Genomic DNA, 24,065 nt, shown 5'->3' on the forward strand with positions numbered 1-24,065 from the left:
TTCTCACCATGCCAAGGGTATACCGCACAGTCAGCAGGTTTTCATCTCCTTGTCACCAGACCCTGGGAGATGGCATTAGGAAGTACCATTCTGAGAGCCATTCAAACTCCTTCAAACAAAAGCTTTATTAACTGGAGAGTTAGAGGTAGGTGTGGAGAAGTTCTGAAAAAACAGGCCCACCTCAGCCGCATGATAAACATGGCCCTTTTCAGGCAACACTGCAGCTCTCCTTGGTGTCTGCCTTACCTGCCTGGTGATAAGACCAGAGAACCATTGTTTTTTTTACCTTCACAAACAATCACAGAATCATGGCATTGGAAGGACTTCAAGGGTCATCTAATCTCCCACTGAGTGTAGGAATCCTTTCCACAGTGTCCCCAGAAAGCACTTGTCTGGCCTCTGCTGGAACATCTTCACTGTCAGAAATCTCACTACCACATAAGGCAGCTCATTCCACTGTTAGCTGAAATTGATAGAGAATTCTTCCTTATGTTGCATTGAAATCTAATTCCCACCCCACACCTCCTAACCCCACACCTCCATCGCATTGGTTGTTCTAAGTGTACCACCTTGAATTCATCTCTTTTCTTCTTTGCCTTATCAGTAAAATGAAGGCGTTGGACCAGTTAATATCTAAGATTCATTCTGTCCTGATGTTCTATGAGTCAAACAAACATTAAATAAGCAATCTTGGTGTGCAAAGCACTGGTCCTGCTTTTGTTGGCTAGAGACCCATGAAACATAACTTTCACAGGACCATCATTTCAAATATTTGAAGACAAGGGTCATGCCCCCTTAATCTTTTCTCCAGTCTGAACTTCTTTTCCATCAGCCCATTCCAGTATTATACGGTTTCCAAAGACTTCATCATCCTGGCTTCTCTGCTCTTGAGGTATGCTGAGCATCTTCTTTCTTTAATGGAAAGATCATAAGACTGGATTAAGAAGACTTGGGTTCAGGTTCTAACTTTGCCATTTAGTAGCCATGTGACTTAGACAAGTCACTTTTGTCTCTCTGAGTTATTTGAGGACTGATCACCTACCTCATTAGTTAATTATGGGGAAAGTTCTTTTGCTATAGCAATGGGTGCTATTTTAGTAATTCATAATTACTTTACTCTCTTAGTAATATGGATGGGGGTAAATATTTGCATTGGTGTTAAAAGCCTCACCCTGACCAGGAGGGGGCACTGTAGGATAACACAGAAAGGGGCCACCTAAGGGAAAAGAGAGCCAAGAGGACAGTTAATTACATATTCCTGCCTTCATTCATTATTCTGTGTTGAAAATCCCTAAGAAAATGGAGGCTAGATTTGCCCATCAAGGTTTGGAAGCCCCTTACCCATAAGAAAATTCAGGACTGGTCTGTCTTCCCCAGGGAGATTGGAGCTCAGGCCTGAGGGAATCATAGAGGGTTAGAGCTAGAATTCAGTTTAATTCAACAGATCTTTATTACCTGCTGTAATGTATAAGGCATCATGCTGGTGCTGAAAATATAAAGTCAAAAACAAAATGGCCCTGCCCTCAAGGAGCTTACCTCCTACTTGATATGATCTTAGAACATGGGCTTTCCAAATTGGAAGGAATATTAAAGATCATCTAATTCAGTGAAGTAAAGCTGGGGACCCTTCCTTGGGCCCCATGAGCATGGTGACTCATTTTACATATTAGGAAACTGAGGTTTGACAAGAAAAAGTATCTCTTGCCTTAGGTTACACAGTTAACAAGTCTCAGATGTGGAGTTCAAATACCAGCTTTCTGGTTCCAAGTCTAATCCTTATGGTCCTTCATTCCAGGAGAGCACATATTAGGGAGTACAACTCAGCTGCCTAACTTAGGCAGGGCCTGGTCTGAGCAAGTGCTTTCACCATGCTAATATATTAGATCATGATTTCTGAGGGCTAGTCCTCAGGTAGGAATCACTGTTTAAAAGAACTCAGATAGTAGCAAACCTGTCCTACAACCCTTGGTAAATTGTACTTGATATGGTAATTCCCAGCCAATATTGGGCCTTAAGTCATTATGCTAAAGAAAGAGTTGTTGAAGTTTAAATTTATCCGAGCTATGAATAATTTTCTGTCAATTTGGGATTATCTCATTTAATCTCAAAGGCACTCATTCCCTCTCTATCTAAGCTTTCAAAAACATTTGTCTGATTGCAATCCATTGCTCTCTGTTGTCAAATAAATCTCCTCTACATACAGAGAACCAGGAATGGGAAATGTGAAACTTAGGAGATTTATTGAAAGTCTCATACTGCAAACTCTTAGCACCATAAACATCTCAATCCTCCTTGATGAAAGGGGGAGGGAGAGGAAAATTCTAACGGGGGAAGCATATTAATTCCTAATGAGAGACAGAGCCCAAGGTACAGTTGACACATCACTGAAAAGGAAGCAGAAGAAGAAGGTTCAAATTCTGGATGTTCTATGACCTTGAGGGACTAAATATTTTCTAAGGTTTCTTCCACCTCTAACCCCAAGGACAGCAGAATAATTACGAGTAGAATTCTTCCTGTCAAGAGTCTGAGCCTGATGATATAACATGTATGGTTAATTTGGAGGAATCCAAGGATATTCTTCCTGAGCCTCACAGGATGGGAACAGAAACCTGTTTTCCCAATAAATTCTTATAAAGTTATCATTTTCAGTTGGTTTCCCTGACTCAAGTCTTTACCTTCTCCCTGCTTCAGTTCATCCTTCACATTGCTGCCAAAGTGATTTTCCTAAAACAAGTCAAGTTGCCCTGACCAGTAGCAGCAGTATAGTGTAGTGGTTAGAGTGCAGGACTTGGAGTCCAGAAAACTTGAGTTCAGTCCTTCCTGAGACATTTACTAGCTGTCTTAATCCTAGACAAATCACGTACCCTCTCTGAACCTCAGTTTTTTCATCTGTATAAAGAGGAGGTTGAATGTTGAACTTAATGACCAGCTTAATCTCCTCAAGCCTTTAGTCCATGGTCCAACTATGTGACCCCTTCACCCAACTAAATAAATTCCAAGTGGCTTCCTATTAGCTCCAGGATCAAATATAAACTCTTCGATTTGACATGTAAAGCTCTCTATAACCTGACCTCTTCCTTTCTTTCCAATCTGCTTATGTATTTATGGTTCATCCGTACTGTCAAGTCAACAAGCATTTATTAAATACCTCTATTCCAGGAACAGTGCTAAGGATTGAGGATACAAAGAAAAGCAAAAATAGTCCCTACCCTCAAGGAGCTTAAAATCTAATGGGAGAAGTAACATGCAAACAACTATGTACAAATAAGATGTTTTGGTAATCTCAGATGTAAGGTATTAGCATTAAGATGCTTCTTACTGAAGATGGTACTTAAGTTGAGATTTGAAGGAAGTCAGGAAGGCCAGGAGACAGAGGTAAAGAGTTTCTCACACAAGACGCTCCATTTCCCACCTCCATGTCTTTACAGTGGCTCTCCTTCATACCTAGAATGCTCTCCTTCCTTACCTACACCTCTTAGAATGCCTGGCTTCTTTCAAGAGTTGGCACAAATACATGGGAAACAGCCAGCAAAAGTTCCCAGAGTTGGGAGACAAAGTGTCTTCCTCAAGGAATAGCAGAGAGGCCAGTGTTACTAGATCACAGACTTATGTGAAGGAATTCAAGGTATAACAAGACTGGAAAGGTGTATGTGGTGAGTGGCACGAAGAGCAAATTATAAAGCTCCTGGTGGTGTACCATTGATCTCTGTGGTCTTTTGACATTTCTTCCAGATAAAATATACCTTATCCAGATAAACTACCTTCTGCTTAGATAGCCCAAATCATTCAGAGTATGATGTGGTAATATGGGTCTTAACACAGTTTGGTGAAGAAGCAGAAGTGTGTGTTACCTTTTTTTTTTTTTTTTTTTTTGTATGATCATGGACTTTAGAGATGAAAGGGGCCTTACAGGTCATCTAGTTTAATATTCTTGTGAGAATATTAGTGTCAGGCTTCCCCCCAAATCAGAGGGTAGTAAGTGGCAGGGTCAAGATTTGAATCTAAGTTTTCTAGTTCCACATCCATGTTCTTTCTATTTTGTCATGATTTAGAGTCAGAAAGGAAGTTAGTAATCATCCAATCCAGCCTCCTCATATCACAGTGATAGAAAATGAGGCCCAGAAGGGGACAGTCACTTTCCTCAAGTCATGTAGCAAAATAGTGGCAGAACCCAGATTCTCTGAAGAAGCCAGGAGTGCTAGCTTTCAGTTTTTACCCTCTGTTGTCTCTGTTCCTTAGTGTAATTATTCCCAAACTCTGGATCTTAACTACTGTTTAGGGCAAGGGTTTGTACATTTTTTTACCTTAAAAAAATAGGTCCTCCCATTTGAAAAGGTTGAAAACCACTGCATTGATGCTCCTTCCTTCTTAGTGAAAATTACCTCCTGAATAATTCAGCAAAATTTGTTGAGTGCCTTTGACCCTGCACTTAGTCTGTCCTGCTCGATTAGCAAATGAGACTGAAAGCAGGCTGCTTGCTCCTTGTCCTGAAGGCTCTTAGTCTGAAGTGTCAGGTGACAGTAAAGTGATCTGTATCCTTTAGAGTTAGAGCTGAACAAATCTAGTGGGTGGTAGAAATAAAACATAGTTTCTACAGAATCATCATGACTTCCCAATATTTCAAAAGAAAAAAAAATCCTCAAAGTATACTGGATTAGAAGTTGGAACATCTGAGTTCAAGTCCTGGCTTCTTTGTTAACTAACTACATATGACCTTGGGCAGGTGACTTAACATTTGTGGGTCTCAGTTTCCTCATCTGCAAAATGAGTTAGAACTAGGTAATTTATAAGGTGCTTTCCCACTCTAACATTGCATTCTACCATTAAGAAATCGAATCGGTCAGCCAGCATTAACTAAGTGCCCACTACATAGGTACCAGGCTCTGGGAATCAAAGAAAGACAAAAAACCCAAAAAACAAATTAAAAAAAAAAAACAGTTCCTGATCTCAAGTTACTCATGGTATAATGAAAAAGACAACATGCAAACAACATAATAAGGATAAATTGGAGAGAATTTTAGAAGGAAGGCACTGAAATTACAGAGGACCAGGAAAAATTTCTTATAGAAGGTGAGACTTTAGCTGAGACTTGAAGGAAGTCAGGAAAGCCAGGAGGCAAAGATGAGGAAGAGGAGTTGCAATTATCATGTCGGGGGAAGAAGAAGGTAGGAAGGAACTAGGTTATAAAGGGTTTTAAAAGCCTAATAGATGATTTTATGTTGCATCCTGGAGGTGATAAGGAGCCACTGGAGTTTGTTGAATAGGGTGTTGACAGGGTTAGATCTGGGCTTTAGGAAGATCATTTTGATAGCTGAGTGGAAGATGAGCTGGAGTCAGAAGATACTTGAGCCAGGAAGACCATCTAGAAAACTACTTGAATAGTCTACGCATAAAGTGACGGGAGCCTTCACCTGGGTGGTGTCAGCATCAGAAGAGCAAAGGGAGCATATACAAGAGATGTTATGAAGGTAGAAATGAAAGAACTGGGGACTGATTGTATATAAGAGGGCAGAGAGAGGGTGAGAAGTCAAGAGTGACACCAAAGACTGAGAAGGAAGAATTGGGAGTGGGGGAAGATGAGTTCGCCTTTGGACAGGTTGAGTTTAAGATGTCTACAGTATATACAGTTCAAGATGTCCAATAGGCAGTTGGAAATCTGGAGTTCAGCAGAAAGGTTAAGAGGCTGGACAAATAGATCTGACAAATACATCTACGTAGAGATGGTAATTGAATCCTTTAGAGCTAATAAGATCACCAGGCAAAATAGGATAGAGAGAAAAGAGGGCCCAGGACAGCAACCTGGAGGATACCCAAAGTTAGTGGATAAAGATCCAGCAAAGGAGACTGAGGGGTAGTCTGATAGATAGGAAGAGAACCAGGAGAGAGTGATGTCCTGAAAATATACAGAGAAGAAGAATGTGGACACAGAAGAGTGATAGTGCCAAAGGCTGCAGAGCAGTCAAAAAAGGTGATGATTGAGAAAAAGGCCATTAGATTTGACAATTAAGAGTTCATTGGTAACTATTGTTCTAAGGTTAATTCTTGGCAGCTAGGTGGTACGGTGGTTAGAATACCAGGCCTGGAGTCAGGAAGACCTGACTAGCTGTGTGAGCCTAACTAAATCACTTAATCTTGTTTGCCTCAGTTTTCTCATTTGTAAATGAGCTGGAGAAGGAAATGGCAAACCACTCCAGGATCTTTACCAGGAAAACTTCAAACAGAGTTATAGTCAGACATCACTGAAAGGAAACAAAGGTTCATTCTAACTCTGAGTCTATGGTGTTCACTTTGCTGTTCCTTGAGGATTTACGGATTTTTACATAGGTCCAGTTTGCCACCCCAGATCACCATTGCAAGTCAGGTACAGCACTGGTAGCTTATGAGTTTCTTTGGCTACATGATCATCCCAATGGTCTGAGATTTTCTATCTCCATTTATTTCCATTCAACTTTGGAGGAGGATCAGTCACTCCATATGGCCACTTCCTTCTACGTAGACCTCTTAGCAGAGGCAGGGATCAGTATAAGCCTCTTATTTCATTATGTATCTAGAGTCAGAAGACCTGACTTTAGATCTTATCTCTGCTATTTATAATTGGCATGACTCCTCTCTGGGCTTCGGTTTGGAATTGGATTAGATAGATGACCTCTTTGATCCCTCTGCACCCTACTCTTATGAGGCTGCCAGTTCATTTCTACCAAAATATTTATGGATCCTGGTATACCCCAATTATGGGGTATTTGCATTTTAATAAAGCATTTTTAGAGACCAGAAAGCCCACATACTCAAAGGAATGTATCTCTAGTAGTGGAATTTCAAACAAGTGTTAGACTGATAGAAGAAATTTTTTTAAGGGGGGGCAGATCTACATCCCTTAAAGGGCAAATTTAGTTGACTCCTTTTCCTCTTATACATAAAGCATATACTACTTGGGGATTGGGAGAAAAGAGGGAGCAACCTGCAATCTAGACTGCTCAGGACCAGGAAGCCTTTCTTTTAAAGCTGTGAAGACAAGATCTCGGGGTGTGAAAGAACCTAACACATTCATCACTGTAAACTGCTACCCATCTTAACAGCAAAACAACAGGAAAATTCTGTACACACTTGTTGGCAGTACTTGCTGGCAGTAACTGGGTGGGGTTCTTTCTTTAAGAGCTCAAACATTACTTGTTCTATTTCATATTCAGTGAAATCTGAGGCAGATGTTGCTATAATACAATTCATTTTCTAAAAAATGTCTGGGAACCTCAGTGGTCTGCAAATATAATTTGATGTGGTTTGGCAGTCCAAGGGGCTAATTTTAGGCTATCTCAATATAGCCTGGTACTCACTACCTAGCCCCCTATGACTGATCTTTGTAGAGAAAAGTCCAGTCAGAGGTGAAGCCTCATGTGTATTTATTTATATGTGTGTATGGTCTTAGTCTGGAAAACCTTATATGTTTATCTGTGTTATTAATATGGCATATATAGTTAGTTAATAAACATTTATTAAGAGCCTACTGTGTGTTAGGCATGTTGCTAGGTGCAGAAAGGCAAAAAATAGCTCCTGACAGTCTAAGTAGGGGAGGAGGGAGACATATAAACAGGCTAAATGTAGGATAAATTGGAAATAATCAACAGAGGGAAGGCACTAGAACTGGTGGGAATCTGGGAGGGCTTCTCATATTTTGCTGGAACTTGAAGGAAGCTAGGAGGCAGAGACCAGGAAGAAAAAGAGCGAATTTCGTGTGTCCTGGATAGCCAGTGGGAATGTCCTGAGTGCTGAGATGAAGTGTCTTAGTTGAGGAACAGCAAGAAGTTGATATCTGAGCGCTGAAATCAACATCCAAAGGACATCCGGTTTAAGCCATATTGAAACAAGAAACCACTCTGCAATATTCCCAATAAATAATGATCCAGCTTTCTCTTAAAGCCTTCCAGTGACTCCCTACCAGGATAACCAGTTTTAGCTATGCTGATAACTCAATATTGGGGTAAGAGGTCTAGACTTTGATTCAGGACCATGAGGTGCTAGTCCTGTATCTGTTTGTAACTAGTAGTTGTGTGACCTGGATCCAGGTTTTTCTGCTCTCTGGGGCTAATTTTTCTCATCTGCAAATTGAAGTGCTTGGGTGACATGATCCCAAAGTTCTATTTCAGCAAGAAATATTGAGAAACAAGGATCTGTCTCAGCCTTTGCCCTGAGATTCTCGGATCAAATGGGGAAAGATGAGAGTAGGGAGCAGCAGCTCCCTTCCACTCCACCTAGCTGTTCACTTCCTGTTTCTGCTAGGGTCAGTCTGTCCTTTCTGTTACTATTGCAGGCTCTGTCCTACGTTCATTATTAGTGTTTCTGCATATCTTGTTTCTGTAAAATATGCAAAATGGTCCCTACAAATGCAAAAGATGCATGATATTTTCCTCTTTTTAACTTATGTCCAGTTTTGGAGCTTTTTTGGCTAAGCTCCATCTAAAAGACATTATCTTCAAAACCTGCCTCTTGTGTTTTCATTCTGCCACTAGATTTATTAATTCACTCTTTCTTCACTGCTCCATTCCACCAAAAAAAAAAAATGAACCCATGTTTTTAAAGATTATGGAATGAGAGTCAGGAGATGTGGGTTTAAATTCCACCTCTACTATCAGCTCCATTGCTGGGCAGAACATTTATGTCACTTGACTTCAGTTTCAATTTTTGTAAAATGAAGTGATTAGACTAGATATAACAACAACTGGCATTTATTAAGCTTATTAAGGTTTACAAAGCACTTTACATACATGGTGTCACTTATTTCTCACAGCAACCCAATCAAGTAGGAATTACATGCATTGCCTTCATTTTAGAGATAAAGAAATCAGGGCTCAGAGAGGTTAAGTGACTTACCTGTGGTCACACAGCTAGAATGTTGTCATAGCTAGGATTTGAACTCAAATTTTCCTGACTCTGGGTCATCCATTATACCATGATTCCTATCGTAATTACTCACCTGCTTATAAAGCAAAGACTTCTATCTGTGGAATAGTGTGACAATCTCTATACTGTCTTCTAACTGTAATCCTATGTGATCCTGAGTTCAGTTACTTGTAGTGGTTACGGATTAAAAAAAAATTATAGCAGGGCCCACACACATTTGTTATTTCTATTGTGAGATTTTTTTTTTAGAATGTATTTCTTAAAAAGAATTCCATGAGGACAGAGGACATTTTTGGCATTGCCAGCATCTCTAGTCTAACCCTCTTATGACAACCAAGGGCAGAGATTCCAAGGGAACTGTTTGTTTTGAGCCCTGGGAGAAATGGACTCTCGTCTGACTGGCTCAGGGCCATAGCTTTTCTAGACATCTTCCTTGCCTTTGATGGGGAGTTCCTGAGTATACCCATGACAGCTAATGGCCCCTGGAGAGTCTGTTTCTACTCTCCCCCAAAGTCCCTACAACTCATTAGCTCTGCCAAGTTAGTATTCACAATCCTCAAAAGTCTCATTTCTTCCAACCAAGCTGGTAATGAGAGCTGTGCTGGTTCCTTCTGGCAACAAGAGTTGTAAAAACAATGGGAAACAGAAGGAAAGCAATGTTTTATTATGATCTTGACTCTTAGACCCTTCACTCTGGTGTGCTACCTATGCTCCATACCCTCATCATTCAGCTTTGAAACGCTACATTGCAGGATGATCTGTGATCATCTTTGATGATAATGATGCTTCTTTTCTTGGCTACCATCTCTGTCACTACTCCCATGGCACATGATAATCAAGTCATTCTACCTTCTTCTTGCTTCTCCTTCTCTTCATTCTTGCCTATGCTTTGAAGGATCATCTCAAATCTGACCTCCTCCAGGAAGGTTTCCCAACTAGCAAAGCTCACCCTGATGTCTCCTAACTTTGAGTTTGCTCTTGTATCACATATTGTTTGAATCACTTAATTCAACATATACTCATATGTTTCATCATTTTGTGTGCTTGGTGAAATATATCATGTTCTACATAGCAGTACCTATAGAACAACTATAATAATATTGCAGTTCAGTTCTATTTGTCATGGTAACCACCCAGATCATAGAAGAATGAAGTTCAATTTTGAGGACCACAAACATTGAATCAGGAGATGGAATAAAATGGAATAGAATAAATCTCTTAATGATAATGATAATCACTGATATTTATATTATATTAAAATCCTGCTGTGATGTCTCATTGTGTTATGGAGGTTATCCTGGATTGTGTGTGTGGGAGGGGTTTTCCCTTTCACTTATTTAAATTTATTTCCCCTCTTTTCCCTATCTCCTGATTTAAAAAAATAACAACAACAAGGAAAACAAAACCTTTGTAACAAATAATGCATAGTCAGGCAAAATATTCTTACATTGAACATGTTCAAAAATGTATGTCTCCGTTTGCATTTTATATCTATCACTTTTACTTCAGGAGGTAGGTAGCATGCTTCCTCATTCATCAGTTTTCTAGAATCATGATTAGTCATTGCATTGATCGGAATTCTTAGGTTTTGTTACCTAAATTATCCTCCTGGTTTTACTCATTTCAGGCTGTATCAGTTCATACAAGCCTTCCCAGGTTTCTTGAAAATATCCCTTTCATCATTTCAGATATTATTACAAATTGATTTCCAGAACAGGTATACCAGCAGTTCCTTAAATTGCCTATTTTTCCACAGCTCCTTCAGCATTTGTCATTATACTTTTTTGATCATCTTTGCCATCCAGATGGGTAGAATAAACAACTTCAGATTTGCTTTAAATTGTATTTCTCTAATTACTAGTTATTTGGAGTACTTTTTTTCATATAGCTATTGATATCTTGAATTTAGTCATTTGAAAACTTCCCATTTCTATCATTTTGACAAATATATCAATTAGAGAATGATTCTTATTCTTTCAAATTTGAATAAATTCTTTAAGGAAATGAGTCCTTTATTGGAGAAACTTCCTACAGGTTTTTTTTCCTCTATTGTTTTCCTTCTAATTTAAACTACACTGGTAATGTTTGTGCAAAACCTTTAATCAAAATCGTCCCTTTTATCTTCTGTGATCCTCGTTGTCCTTTGCTCGGTCATAAATTCTATACGTAGATCTAAAAGGAAACTTTATCCTTTTTTCTTCTAATTTGTTTTTCATTTGTCATGTACTATTTTGAATTTGAATTAATTTTGAATTAATCTTATTATATGGTGTAAGGTGTTGGTCTAACTTGATTTCTGCCAGACTGCTTTCTAGTTTTTCTAGCAGTTTTGGTGGGACAGTAAATATTTGCCCCAGTTATGACCCCAGAATTTCAAAGAGAATAGCAGCCAGTCAGACTAGGCTTGAAAGGTTTTGAGTACAGTCCAATTAATGCAGCATTTTTAGACAAAGTCAGGATGTTGTCATTCTTTTTTATTAGGGAGAAAACAACTGAGAAACTCAAGAAAGGTTCCTTATAGAAGGAGACAACTGAGATGAGCTTTGAAGGGAACTAGGAATTCTAAGAGGCAGAAGCAAAGAGAACAGTCCATGTTAAAGCTTGCTTCCAGCTTTAATAGTGAATATTTTTAGAGCCTTTCCATCCCTAACTTTTTATATTTTAACGCAGGGGTTCTTAACCTGGGGTCAGTAGTCATCCCCACCAAGGGATCCATGGAAAGATTTCATGGACACTATACTTGGATATGAAATATATGTGTATATTATATACATCAAATATATAATACATATATTAAATTATGTACTATATATTTCTTTTCATTAACCTATATATTTAGTTATATGCTAAAATATAGGATAAGTTTATTAAATGTATTATATATTTATAAATATGTCATTCTTTTATATTTTATATTTCATACATTATATATTTAATGTATTATTAAAATTTAGTAAATATATTTTACATATATTTAGAGATATGCAGAGAGGAGGGAATGAAACATTCCATGTTGGAGAATGAGTGGGTCATAGGAATGTTCTCTAGTTTATACCGGTGTTCCTTTGAATAGCACTTAACTCCTAAACATTGACTTGTAGTTGGTCATTGCCCTCTGGGCATTTACTGTTTAAGGCAGAGGTTCTTAATGCACCATACATGAGCTTGTTCTCTTTTAATACTTTGATAACTATATTTGGATATAATTGGTTTTCTTTGTAAACCTACAGTATTCTGCAAAAGGGACAGTAGGTTTCACTGAATTGCCAAAGAAGTCCTTGTCACACAAAATATGTTAAGAACTAATGATTTAACAAAACTATGTATGGGTCTCTTCTGGCATGTGGTTACTTTCCTAATTTGCCTGGCTGTTAAGTGTGGATTTATGTGGTTGATTTTCTTGAAGGGAGACCCTGTGTACTCCATAAAAGTGCCTAACTTTTGTTATGGTCCCTCATGATAGGTCCCTCATGAAAATTCAACCCTTCTTGTTTTCTGGACTATAAGGGCTTGCCTTGTGTTTGGGGAATACCTTTGAGGACACTGGTTGCATTTCCTCTTCAGGATGGCGACTAGTATCTAAGGATTCAAAGGTGAAATAGAGTGGAAAGATCATCCAGACCTACCCCACATGTTTTACAGATGAAGGAAGTGAAGGGTAAAGAGGGGGAAATGACTTGCCTAAGGTCACACAGTGAGTTTACTAGATAGGTCTCCTGATTCAAATCCAGTGTTCTTTCCATTACCTCCCTGTGCCCATTGCCTCTTTAAAGAGGCTTTTGAACCCCTAGACATCTAACCCAGGTCGACTGGAGTATCCTCTATCCTGGCTACTTATTTATGGGCCAAAGAGCAGATCATGGTATACTGAGCCAGGGCTGGAAAACCTGGGTGTGGAATTTGGCTTCATTCCATGGAGCAGATTCCCAAGACAGCTGTAGCTGCTATTTTGGCTTGGGCTCCAATTGAGGCAGGAGTTGCATGAATCGCATTTCCAGACAGGTGAGGAAATCTCCTGTCACGCTCTACCCCCTCCACTTTCTGTGGCCTGCTACCCTCCTGTCTTCTCCAGTACCCAAACTCTCTGCCAGCCCTTGCCTTTCCTGAGAGAATCTAAATTGAAGGAGGTAAGAGGAAAGAAAAATAGGTGTTAGGGATATATGTGGTTTCCTGTAAATATGGTATAAAGACATCTGCCTCTTCCATCTGTGTTAGTATTAATAAATAAGTTTGACCAAAACAGTCTAGAAAAGACCACTGGCCTGGGAGTCAGAAGACCTGAGTTCTAGTTCTGGCTTTGCCATTCATTAGCTATATAACCTTGGATAAGTGATACAAGTCGCTCATCCCTTGCAGATCTAATTTTCCTATCCTATAAAATGAGAAGGGAGGTATCTGCATATTTGTGTGTATGTATGTATGTAAACGTTGTTTAGTCATGTTTGACTCTTCATGACTCCATTTGAGATTTTCTTGGCAAAAATACAGAGTGATTTGCCATTTCCTTTTCCAGCTAATTTTATAGATGAGGAAACTGAGGCAAATGGGATTAACTGACTTGTTTAGGATCACATAGCTAGTAAGTCTCTGAGGCTAGATTTGAACTCAGGAAGATGAATCTTCCTGACTCCAGCCTCAGAACTCTATCCACTGAGCCACCTAACTGCCTCCTAGGGAAAAAGGGTTAAGGGATTTGTCTAGAGTCATATAGAAAGTGTCTATGTCTGGATTTGAACTTGGGTCATCTTGACTTCAGGCTCAATGCTGTATCTACTGAGCCATCTAGCTGCTCCACAACCGTGGTTATCTTTCCCCCAAATTTGTGTTGCCTTGTGCCTGCCTGAGTTCTATTAGCAATTCATCAGCAGGGGCCATCACAAGGACTGTCTTAGGCCTCATATTTCTTATTGTGTTACTCATATAGAGGAAATTTAATGTTCAGATTATGTAGAACATTAACTCTTCAGCATAAGCAAATAGCCCATTGGAGTGGTGCCATTACCTCCCTGGCATGTGGGGTAGTAGCCCCATATAACATAGGGCACAGATAGCATCTAATATTTAGAAAAGTCGTGGGGTTTGTCTCCATCTCTCCTGGCTCCTCACCACCATCTTGGTCAGGTATCCCTTGATAATCAAAAATTTGTGTGTCAGCCCAGTGAAACGCTGGCAGCTCAGAGCAAATCTATCAGGTTCAGGGGGACTTCCACGGGAAGCTGATGAGAGGTGATCCAGGTTTGACTGAATAGACATATGTCTTTGCAGCACCTCAGCCCCAAATCTCATAGTCTTTCGTTTGGGACAGGTGATCATTTAACAAACATTTACTTAGCTAGGTGTGGTAGGGGACACTATGTGACTGCCACAGTCCCTATTCTCATTGGGTTCACAGTTTTATTGAGGAAAGAAAACACACAGAGAAAACTATACAGGAAGAACAGTATAGTGGAAAGAGCCCTGGAGTTTTGGAAGCAGAGGGTCTTGGTTTGAATCCCTACTGTGTGTGACAAATAACCAAATAGCTCTGGATAAACTTCTTCACTTATAAAAGGAAGGGATTATACTAGATTTTTTTTAAAGATCTCTTTAGCTCTAAGTCCCATGTTCCTCTGATGATACAAGACAGTCTATAAAGGTGCAATTAGATAACATGGCAGCTATCTAGAAGAAACACAGGACAGAGCTTTGGACCTAGAGGCAGGAAGACCCGAGTTCAAATCCAGCTTCAGATATTTAGAGCTGTGTGACCTTGGACAAATCATTTAACCCTGTGTGCCTCAGTTTCCTTATCATAATTGTAATTGCCTTCTGGTTGTTGTAAGGGTAAAAAATTACTTATATAAAGAGAATGTAAAGTGCTTAGCAAATCTTTAAATGTTATATAAATGCTAGTTGTTATCATCATCATCATCTTCATCATGGGGTTCAAGGAAAGGCGAGAACACTTCCATGGTTGGGGGACAAGAGGAGAATGATCAGTGAGGGTTTCCTATAGGAAGTGGCATTTGACTTGATCCTTCCTTTCAAAGGGAAGACTGAAGTCTTAAAGGAATGTGGAGAGGAAAAGGGTCCCACTTTTAACCTTAACTGTCAGACCCTACAGTTACCAATGAACATCTTAGCTGTGAATGTAGTGGATAAAGAGCTAGATGTAGAGCCAGGAAGACCTCAATTCAAATCCTGTTTCAGACACTTAGCTACGTGATCCTGTGCATATCACTTAATCGTTCTGTGTCTCTATTTCCTCATCTGTAAATGGGGGTAATAATAGCACCTAACTCTTCATAAGGTTGTTGTGAGGAGAAAATGGAATATTTATAGCTTGGCTGAAGCACAGAATGGAGGTGGTATTCTTAGGCTCACCCTGGCCATAATATGCCATTCTAGTATGGATACCAGAGAGCTGTCCTCCCTACCTTCTCTCCCCCAATTTTTGTCTTTTCAAATTTCATAGCCGTTTTGGAATCATGAAGAGTGAAGAGATCTTAAGAACATAGAACATTAGTCCAACCCCCTCATTTGACAGATAAAACTGAGACCCTGTGGGACTCAATGACTTGTCCAAGGTCATATAGTGAATCAGTGGCAAAATTAGAATTAACTCCCTTGCTTTGTCTGCATAACCAGGATTTCAGCTGTTAGAGTTCCCACCTACCCTACAGCTACCATTCAAATAGAGGGAAGATCTGCCAGTTCTTGGAGGAAGAAGGAAAACACCTCTCAGTTTTGATTAGACAGGGAGTCTGTCGTCCACTGAGCCTCCTTGAATGGCCATGACCTCGTTTCAATAAGATTTGATGAAATGGTTCAGAAGTAAGGAATGGGGGCTACAGTGGTCCCCACTGTGCTATAGGTTCTTATGGCCCTTCTCCCCGCATCGTGCACACACACACACGTAGACATTAGCTGGGGATGCGGAAGCAGGGGGTACCAGACTCCCCTTGCCCCACCCAGAGACCACCCCCTCCCCTCCCCTCCTAGTTGCAATCTGCTATTCAGGCTGGTGGTTGCTATGGCAACAGAGGCTTAGGGGAGTCTCCCGTCTACGTTGCCCGGCTGGCCGTCGGCTGGAGCAGATGTGGGCTGGATCCAGCCCTCCGAGGGAGCTGGAGCCGGGAGCTGGAGCTAGAGCCGGAGCAAGCCTTGCTGACAGCAATGCGCATTGGCCCGGGCTGGGCGGGAGCCAGGGAGCCTGGGAGCCGGGAGTGCCCTCCCGCCGGGCCCCCTCCCCCGGGGCTGCCCTTCTTGTCGGGGAGGGCTGGGGGCTAACCTGCTCTCCTCATCTCCTGCCCGCAGGGCTTCCTCAGCCGCCGGCTCAAAGGTTCCATCAAACGGACAAAGAGCCAGCCCAGGCTCGACCGCAACAACAGCTTCCGCCACATCCTCCCTGGGTTCCGGAGCGCGGACAATGAGAGGTAGGTAAGCCCAGCCAGCGGCCAGGGGGCGGTGTCTGGGGGAGGAGGGGTGAAGAGGGGCACAGTGTGTGGGGGGGGTAGGTGATTGGATGGGCACCGGCCCCCACCTCCAACCTGACACAGATGTGGGGGGATAGAGGGACGTGGAAGAGAAGGAAGGCTTTCGGTTTGGTTTTAGACAAGGTGGTATAGAAGGTCTAGGTGAAAGGGACCCGGGTAGCGAAAGTGTGTGCGGTCCCACCTTCTTTGTTCCTCTTCTCCAGTCTCCCTTTCTAGGGTCACAGCCTGGCTGGAAAGGGGCATCCGGAGTTTCCGCTGACCTCCTGCCCCATACCTGATCCAGCACTGTCACCAGTGACACCTGTGTTGGGGGACACTAAACAGGAAGGGAGACTTTGACTGAGGCTTGAGGAAAACTGGCACAGAGAGGGACTAGTAATAGGAGTCTTGTCCAGGGGGTACAAAGATCAGCCTCCTCTTGCCCCGTCTCCGTCCTGCTTCTCTTCCTATTTTCCTTGGTTCATGGTCCATCCCGAGAAGGAGATGGCAGAACCTCTGCTGTCTATCTATCCTGTCCCCTCCCTCTTACAAGTCTGACCCTTGAATGGTATTGAAGAGAGGTGAAAAAGCAGGAGACTTTTGGGCCCCTTATAGTGTTAGGATTTGGGGCTTTGGTTTGCAGAACTAGCACAGAGAAAGCTCAGTGATTGGAGTGGGAAACAGGATTAACAGCCTCTTTTTCATTTTCTTCTCTTGTACCTTTTTGGCACTAGCCCCTTGCCTCCCCCCTCCCACCCCTCCCGCCTGCCCCCAGGCTTTGTGAGAAAGCCTGTGCTGACCCTTTGCTACCCCCTCCAGCCCATTTCTGTTACCTAGAATGTCTCTGATAGGTGTGAGGGCAGAGAATGAACCAAGAAGGATTTTAGGATTTGGTTTGAGGAGCGCACAGCACAGAGATAAGGGGGGAAGGGGCAAGTATTGTAGATGAGAAACTGGAAGACCAGGTGGTGGAAGAGAACAGAGGTTGAAAGAAATTAGGCCCCTTGTTTTAATTATTTTGTCCTTTGAAGATCTAGATAGGTAGATGTTGGCTGAACTCTAGAGGGTAAGACCTTTATGGCTTTTTGAGAAATGTGGTATAGGTGTGTGCGGTTGGGGGTGTGGAGAGGTCTTGTTTCACTGTCTCTGCCATTAAGAGCCCTGGCTATCCAAGGCCTTAAAGGCTGGGGTTATTAGGCTCAGACTGGAAGTCCACACACACACACACACACACACACACACACTGTTTTGTTGTTTTTATTTTTTTATTTTGGTGGGGTAGGGGAAGAGGGGGGCTTCAGCTCAAGGAGGAACCTTCACCTTCCCTTAACCTCAGTGGATAAAGAGAACATACCACAAACTTCTGGGACCTTAGAGAGACAGGGACTTTGGTAGAACCAGAAGAATGTGGCTTCACCAGGGAGAAGCCTTCTCTTCTTAGGAACATCAGATTCAGTATCCTAGTACTCACACTCTGCTGTCTGGGTTATCCTGGATCTTGAGCAGGGACTTCTGTTGCTTTGTTGGGTGGTATTTAAATGATTCTGAGTACCTTGCCTCCATTACTCACACTAGTGACCAATCTTTCAGAAGTACATTTGGTGTCTGACCTAAGGGTGTTTGTCATATAGGTCCTTGAGGGAAACTTGGGGAATAGTGACATAAAATGATGAAATGGCTCACCCTCTGGGATCGGGCAGGGGAGGGGGAGGGAGGAGAAAGCAGCAGGGGGAAAAATGCCTGTATTCTGGGTTCACATCTGCTCTAAGGGGGTACTGAGTTGCCAGGGAGCAGAGAAGGCAGCTCAAGGTATGTGGCTAGTCCTATCTACCTCTGAGTCTGCTGGTCATGTTTCTTTTTATGATGGGAGGCAGATGGGAAAATTGCCTAAACCAGAACCCTTCATGGGTTGGCAGTACCTCTAGAGACCAGTCAAGAAAGCTGTTCCCCTCCCCCTCTTTCCTCATCTCTCTTATGTATGATCTGAGCATGGCTGGGAATGTGTTGGAGATTAGGAGATGGGGGCACTGGGTGGCTGATATGACAGGCTTAGGTGGGAAAGAAAGCTGAAGGGAGCAATGGGAGTTTCCGCGCAGATTTTTCTAGGCAAAGGCATGCCTTCTTATGCCCTTTGGTTGACCCAGTGGGCACTGTCTCTCTAGGGTCCTTTTTTTTATGGCGATGCCATCACCTCACTGCCCAGGCTCTGTTGGAAGGGCTCCTATCAGTTCCCAGTTAGGATGCTTCTTCCCTGAGAGGTGAAGGGACAGAGCATTTTGTCTCCTGAAGCCTTTCAGCCACACTGACTCTCCTTCTCACCTGCTTCCTTGCCTTAGACCCAGATAAGCTCCCAAACACAGAAACCAGAAGCACATAGGCAGAATGAGTCAGATTTCTCACTCCTCCAGCCAATCTCCCACAGCAGGCTAAGGCGTGTAAGTTCCATATTATAGACCAGCTCCTCTAGAGATTGAATGGGCATTTAAGTGACCTAAGAGCTTTCTCGGGCTGCATCCAATCTTCCTGTGATTCTGCCTTCCCCTGAGGAGTCTCGCCAATCCATTCAGCCTCTCTCTCTCAACTTGGAAGCTGCTGTCTCCAAATACATTTCCATTTATTCCATGTCTACAGCCAAGCCCTGTCTAACCTGAGGACCCTCCAATGAAGACCTAGGCTCTTCCCATGCTAGAGAGCCCCATATTTGGGGTTAGAGAGATCAGACAGTTTTAGGCACTTGGTGTCTTTGTTGTAGCCTGGCAACATTTTCAGCTGCTCTGCCTCTGTGACCGAGGATCATGCCCATTTCCACGTTTTCCTTTACTCACCAGTATACTTGGAGCATCAGGAGTCTCTGCACCCGCATGCAAGTGTTCATGTACGTACTTTGGCTATAAGGCCTTGTTTGGCTCTGGGTCTGTCATATGGCATATTGAAGGAGTGGGCCAGCACAGATGGAAGCCCAGCCTCTGTATGTGGATCCACACTGGTGAGCTCGCAGTGTGTATATAATGTTTACCTTCTGACAGGAATTAGGCAGCCCAGAAAAATGGACAGACACCTCAGCTGTGGCTTGTGTGTGGACAGGGTCATAGACAGAGGCATGGTGAAGGTGACCTCTCTGGGTCATTGCCTGCCCTGGGTTTGTTAGTAGCAAATCTTAAGGGTACTGAGGAGGGTGGAGAGCGAGGAGGTAGGAGAGCCCCCACCTACAGGCAGGGTATGGACCCGTTTCCTGAAATGATGCTAAACATTAGCAGTGTTACAGGATGTCAGACTGGCAGTGGTGCAGCATCGGATTATTAATTTTATATCAACAAAATCTGGTCTGTGGCATTCTCTGGCATAGGAAGAAAGCTCATATTTCCCAAGAACAGTGAAAGAAAGGCTCTGGGTCAGAATTATAGAATGAATGTTAAATTGTAAAGTCTGGAACCTCAGAGTTGAAAAGTACTTTAGAAAACATCTAGTCTAGGGATTCTTAACCTTTTTTTGCATGTAATAAGACTCTTAGGCAGTTCAGTAAAACTGGGGGACCCTTTCTCAGAATAATGTTTTTAGTAAATAGGATTATAAAGGGAGCCAGAGGTTAATGAACACCAAGATAGCACCTTTTTCACATCCAAATTTACAAACCTCCATAAATCTATCCATGGACCCCAGGGGTCGGGGGTGGGTCTTCTATAATCTCAAGTGACTTATCTAAAAGCATATAATTAGCTACTGACGGAGGCTGATTAAGAACTTAGGTCTTTTAACTCCCAGTTCATTGTCCTTTTCATGACAACATAAGTCACTTTTATTCAAAATAGGGGAGTTGGTGGTCCAGATGATATGTAAGGTAGCTTCTTGCTCTGAATTCTGTGATCTTAGGATCAAAGTCTCCTGACCAAGGAAGGCATGTTGGAGCCCAGCCCTGAAGCAGAGAAGCTACTGCTTCTGGACTGCTGAACTCATCCCATCTTTCCACAGTGGAAAGAAAGAGGTGAAAGGGGTTGTAGTTGAAGCACCGGGAGGCCAGCCATGAGGAAGAGATTGATCCCCAGCTTTTTGTGATATAGAAGGCTTTCAGAGATCTGTCTTGTTCAGGCATCCCTCAACTCAGCCAGCCTAAATAAGTGTTATAAAATGAGAAGATGGCTGTCATCTAAGGGAACTGGACAAATCACTCAAAAAAGGGGGTGGGAGGGGTATTAAGGGACCTGTCAAATGACTTGTTCCATTCCTGAGGCTAAATCTGGGTAGACACTGAATACTTCTTCCTTAGACTTAGGAACCAAGGTCTGTGAATGAGATCACACTTTAAAAGCAAAGTATGACCCACACTGTGGGACAAGGCTGGGAGGAAGAAAAAAGCAGGTCATTTGAGCCCTGATTTTGGGTGCATTTGTCTCATTTCTTAGGAGAGTCCAAGAGGTTATTACAATTCACCATTACTAATGAAGTCAATTCATTTTCAGAGACAGGACAGTGAGGAAGGGAGGAAAGGAAGGAAAAAGGAATAAGCCTTTATAGAGAACCTGCTTTTTTGCCAAGCACTGTGCTAAGTGCTCTTCAGATACCATCTCATTTGATCCCCACAACAACTTTGCGAAGTAGGTGTAGTTCACAGTTAAGCAAACTGAGGCAAACAGGTTAAATAACTTGTCTAGGGTCACACAGCTATTAAGTGTCTGAGGTTGGATTTGAACTCAGGTTTTTCTAACTGCAGGCACAGCTCTCTATACATTGCATTACTGAACTATCTCTGGCAATGGAATAGAAAAAGTCTGGAACTTCAGTGAGTCACTGAGGCTGAAGGGGCCTCAGAGGTCACCTCAAAAACCTACCTGATAAGTGGCTACATAGACTGTTAGTAGGAAGAAATCCCCTAAATCCCCTTTCATGTTTGGATTTTTCTAATATTATGAAGGTTTTCCATATAATCTTATATGTGCCTTTACAACTGCCACAGTAACTCCTTACTCTGTCCTCTGCAACTAAACAGAATAAGTATAATCCTTTAACACAAGGGATTAAACACAAATACACACTTACAGTACTTTAAATATTTGAAGAGGCAATTAGGTGGCACAGTGTATAGAGCACCAAGGCTTGAAGTCAGGAAGACCTGAGTTCAAATCCAACCTCAGACACTTACAAGCTGTGTGACCCTAAGCAAGTCACTTAAGCCTGTTTGCCTCACTTTCTTCATTTGTAAAAATGAGCTAGAGAAGGAAATGACAAACTACCCTTAGTATCTCTGCCAAGAAAATCCACAACAAATCATATTTCCCCCACCCCAGATCCTGAGTCATCTCTTTTCCAGATTATGCATCCTCAGATCCTTCAACCCATGCCTGAGCCCCTCTACTATCCTAGTCTTTTTCTTCCAGATTCTGCCTAGTTTCCTTTTTAAAATGAGACCACCAGAAATGAACACCATCCTCCAAGTCTGCTCTGATCGATGCAGAGTCCAGTGGGATCATCAGCTCCCAAATCCCTAGCCATGTCTCTCAGTGCAGCTTAAGATCCCAGTAGTCAATGACTTAATCTAATTTAAACCAATAAGAAATTCATACCCTGTGAATGATTTCCACTCGTTTCTGCTATTTTTCCACAACTTTTAGAGGCTTAGCAATCAAAAGGTAGAAAAGACCTTAGAAAACAGAATTTTAGAGTTAGAAGAAAACTTGGAATGTAGAGTGTTGGAACATACATTGTTAGAGGTGGAAGGGACCTTAAAACAGAAAGTGTAAGAGCTAGAAAGAATTCTAGAGTTCATGAAATGGTACAGCCTTTTCATTTTACAGATGTGAAAACCAAGGTTGAGGAAGAGTATATGTTTTGTTCAAGGTCACATAGCTAGTTAGTATCTGGTCTCTGTCCTGTATCTCTTCCCTCACCAATTATCACATGACATCTTTGTCCATTATGTGGGTCTGTCTGGAAGCATTGAGGTCAGTAGTATTTTAAGCCAAGAGCCAGGGGAATGATTATGCGATTTAGGCATGGTTGACTGCTCTGCAAGCTCCCTGGCCTCTCTGGCTCAGAGCCACATCCCTTGCTAGCCTAGGTAGCCCTTCTTTCCATTTTCCAATGACAAGGCACCTTCTTGAGATTACCCTACCACCAAACCCTTATCTCTTACCTAAAACAGACTTCCATAACAAGCAAGACTGGAATGTGTATCTGTACACAGCATTCTAGAGAGGAAAGGGAAGCCAGGAGGCTCAGGGTTCTAGAATAGGGGGAAAAAAGGGACTCAATCTTCTAGGAGGGTCCAGCAGAAACCCTCTACCATTCCCTCAGGCAGTGTCTAGAGCATAAAAACTGGTAACCCTGAAACAAAGGTAAGGAACAGATCTGCCTAAGACTCCCTGCTTCCTTCCTCAGTACTGGCTCATTTATCATGTTTCCTGGGGTGGAAAGAGATCAAGAAATTGCTTTCACCTCTTTCAGGAGTTCCCTTCTCCTTGCTTTTGGAATTTCCTATGTAGGCATTCCCCATATAATGTCCCAGTTCAGCTTTTTCTTGGCACTGAGAAGCCCCAAACATATGGATGTTTGTTAAACGAGCCTCTGCCTTGGAAAAAATACAGTCATGAATTAATTAGTAGCAGGAAAGGCTCTTCGTTCCTCCCTCCATTCTCCACCCCATCCTCCTCAATTGGAACCAAATTCAGCCCTGGAAGACTTAATAATAACAAAATACCCTGTATTTTTATAATGCTTGTCTGCTTTTCCCAGGATTTCCCTCACACATTTACTCATGTAGTCCTCATAACAACCCTGTAAAATCACAGGAATAGGGATTTTTATTCCCATTTTACAGATAGGGAAACAGGCACTGAGGGGTTGGCTCCCTTAAGATCAAATGGCAAATTAAGTAGAACCAGGACTGGTAGGATGTCAGGAGTAGACGGGGGAAGAGAGAAAAATGGAAGGAAAGGGGGGAAGGTGATAGAATCAATGCTGGGAGCTTTTGACACATTTGACTCTCAAGACTTGTCTAAGTTGTCTGGCTAAGACTGTAAAACCTTCAAGACTTCTGGGAGGAAGTGTTAGGCATAGCACCTCTCAATGATAGGAAGGGGACAAGGTAGCCACAAAATGATCACTGGACATTTATAAGAACCAATTTATTTTCTGCCTTTTTATTTTTATCTCTTTCCTTTTATATCTGTGGTTCCCTTGTGTATCTTCTAGAGATCTGAGCTGGACAGTATTTTTAGTAATCATGGAAATTAGCCAGTCTGCTGAGAATATGGCTAGTTTGGATGGGATTCCAATTCCAAGGGAAGTCTGAGTGTATGTGTGTGTGTGCACGTGCATTGGTGGGAGGGATTTCTTACATTAATACACACACATAATACAAGGTGAATCATCCTTTTGGAAAAAGGCTTTCCTCTCCGGATTGTCCTTTCCTTTGCTATCAATGGGTATTGAATGTGGTTATAACCATATACCTGAAAATATGATTCATAGGGAGTATTGTAGACTGGAAGGGCATTTGGGGAGCTACTTCCTTGATGTTGTAAAGGTGAGCAATAACTGATTGTTATTATCATAGTCTTATCAAAATGTAATGATGAAGAAGATGATGATGATAGAAAGGCCCTTGATAATATGTCCAGAGCACTGACTTTGGAATCAGAAAACATGGGTTTGAACTCTAATTTTCCTACTTAATACCCATTTGACTTAAGATAAATCATTTGGATCAGATAATCTCTGAGG

General features: G+C 41.9%; 1 protein-coding gene across 5 annotated transcripts in view; it reads left to right on the forward strand.

Annotated features, from left to right (window-relative positions):
• The window catches only part of DAB2IP (DAB2 interacting protein), a 293,662-nt gene that overhangs the window by 121,292 nt on the left and 148,305 nt on the right, over positions 1–24,065 (forward strand). For all 5 annotated transcript variants that reach the window (XM_072631804.1, XM_072631802.1, XM_072631800.1 and 2 more), the window contains one exon: positions 16,192–16,310. In XM_072631804.1, the coding sequence (XP_072487905.1) occupies positions 16,192–16,310 (119 nt within the window). The remainder of the gene's footprint in view (positions 1–16,191; positions 16,311–24,065) is intronic.

The sequence above is a fragment of the Notamacropus eugenii genome, chromosome 1 (genome assembly GCF_028372415.1).
Source record: "Notamacropus eugenii isolate mMacEug1 chromosome 1, mMacEug1.pri_v2, whole genome shotgun sequence".
Classification (NCBI taxonomy): Eukaryota; Metazoa; Chordata; class Mammalia; order Diprotodontia; family Macropodidae; genus Notamacropus; species Notamacropus eugenii.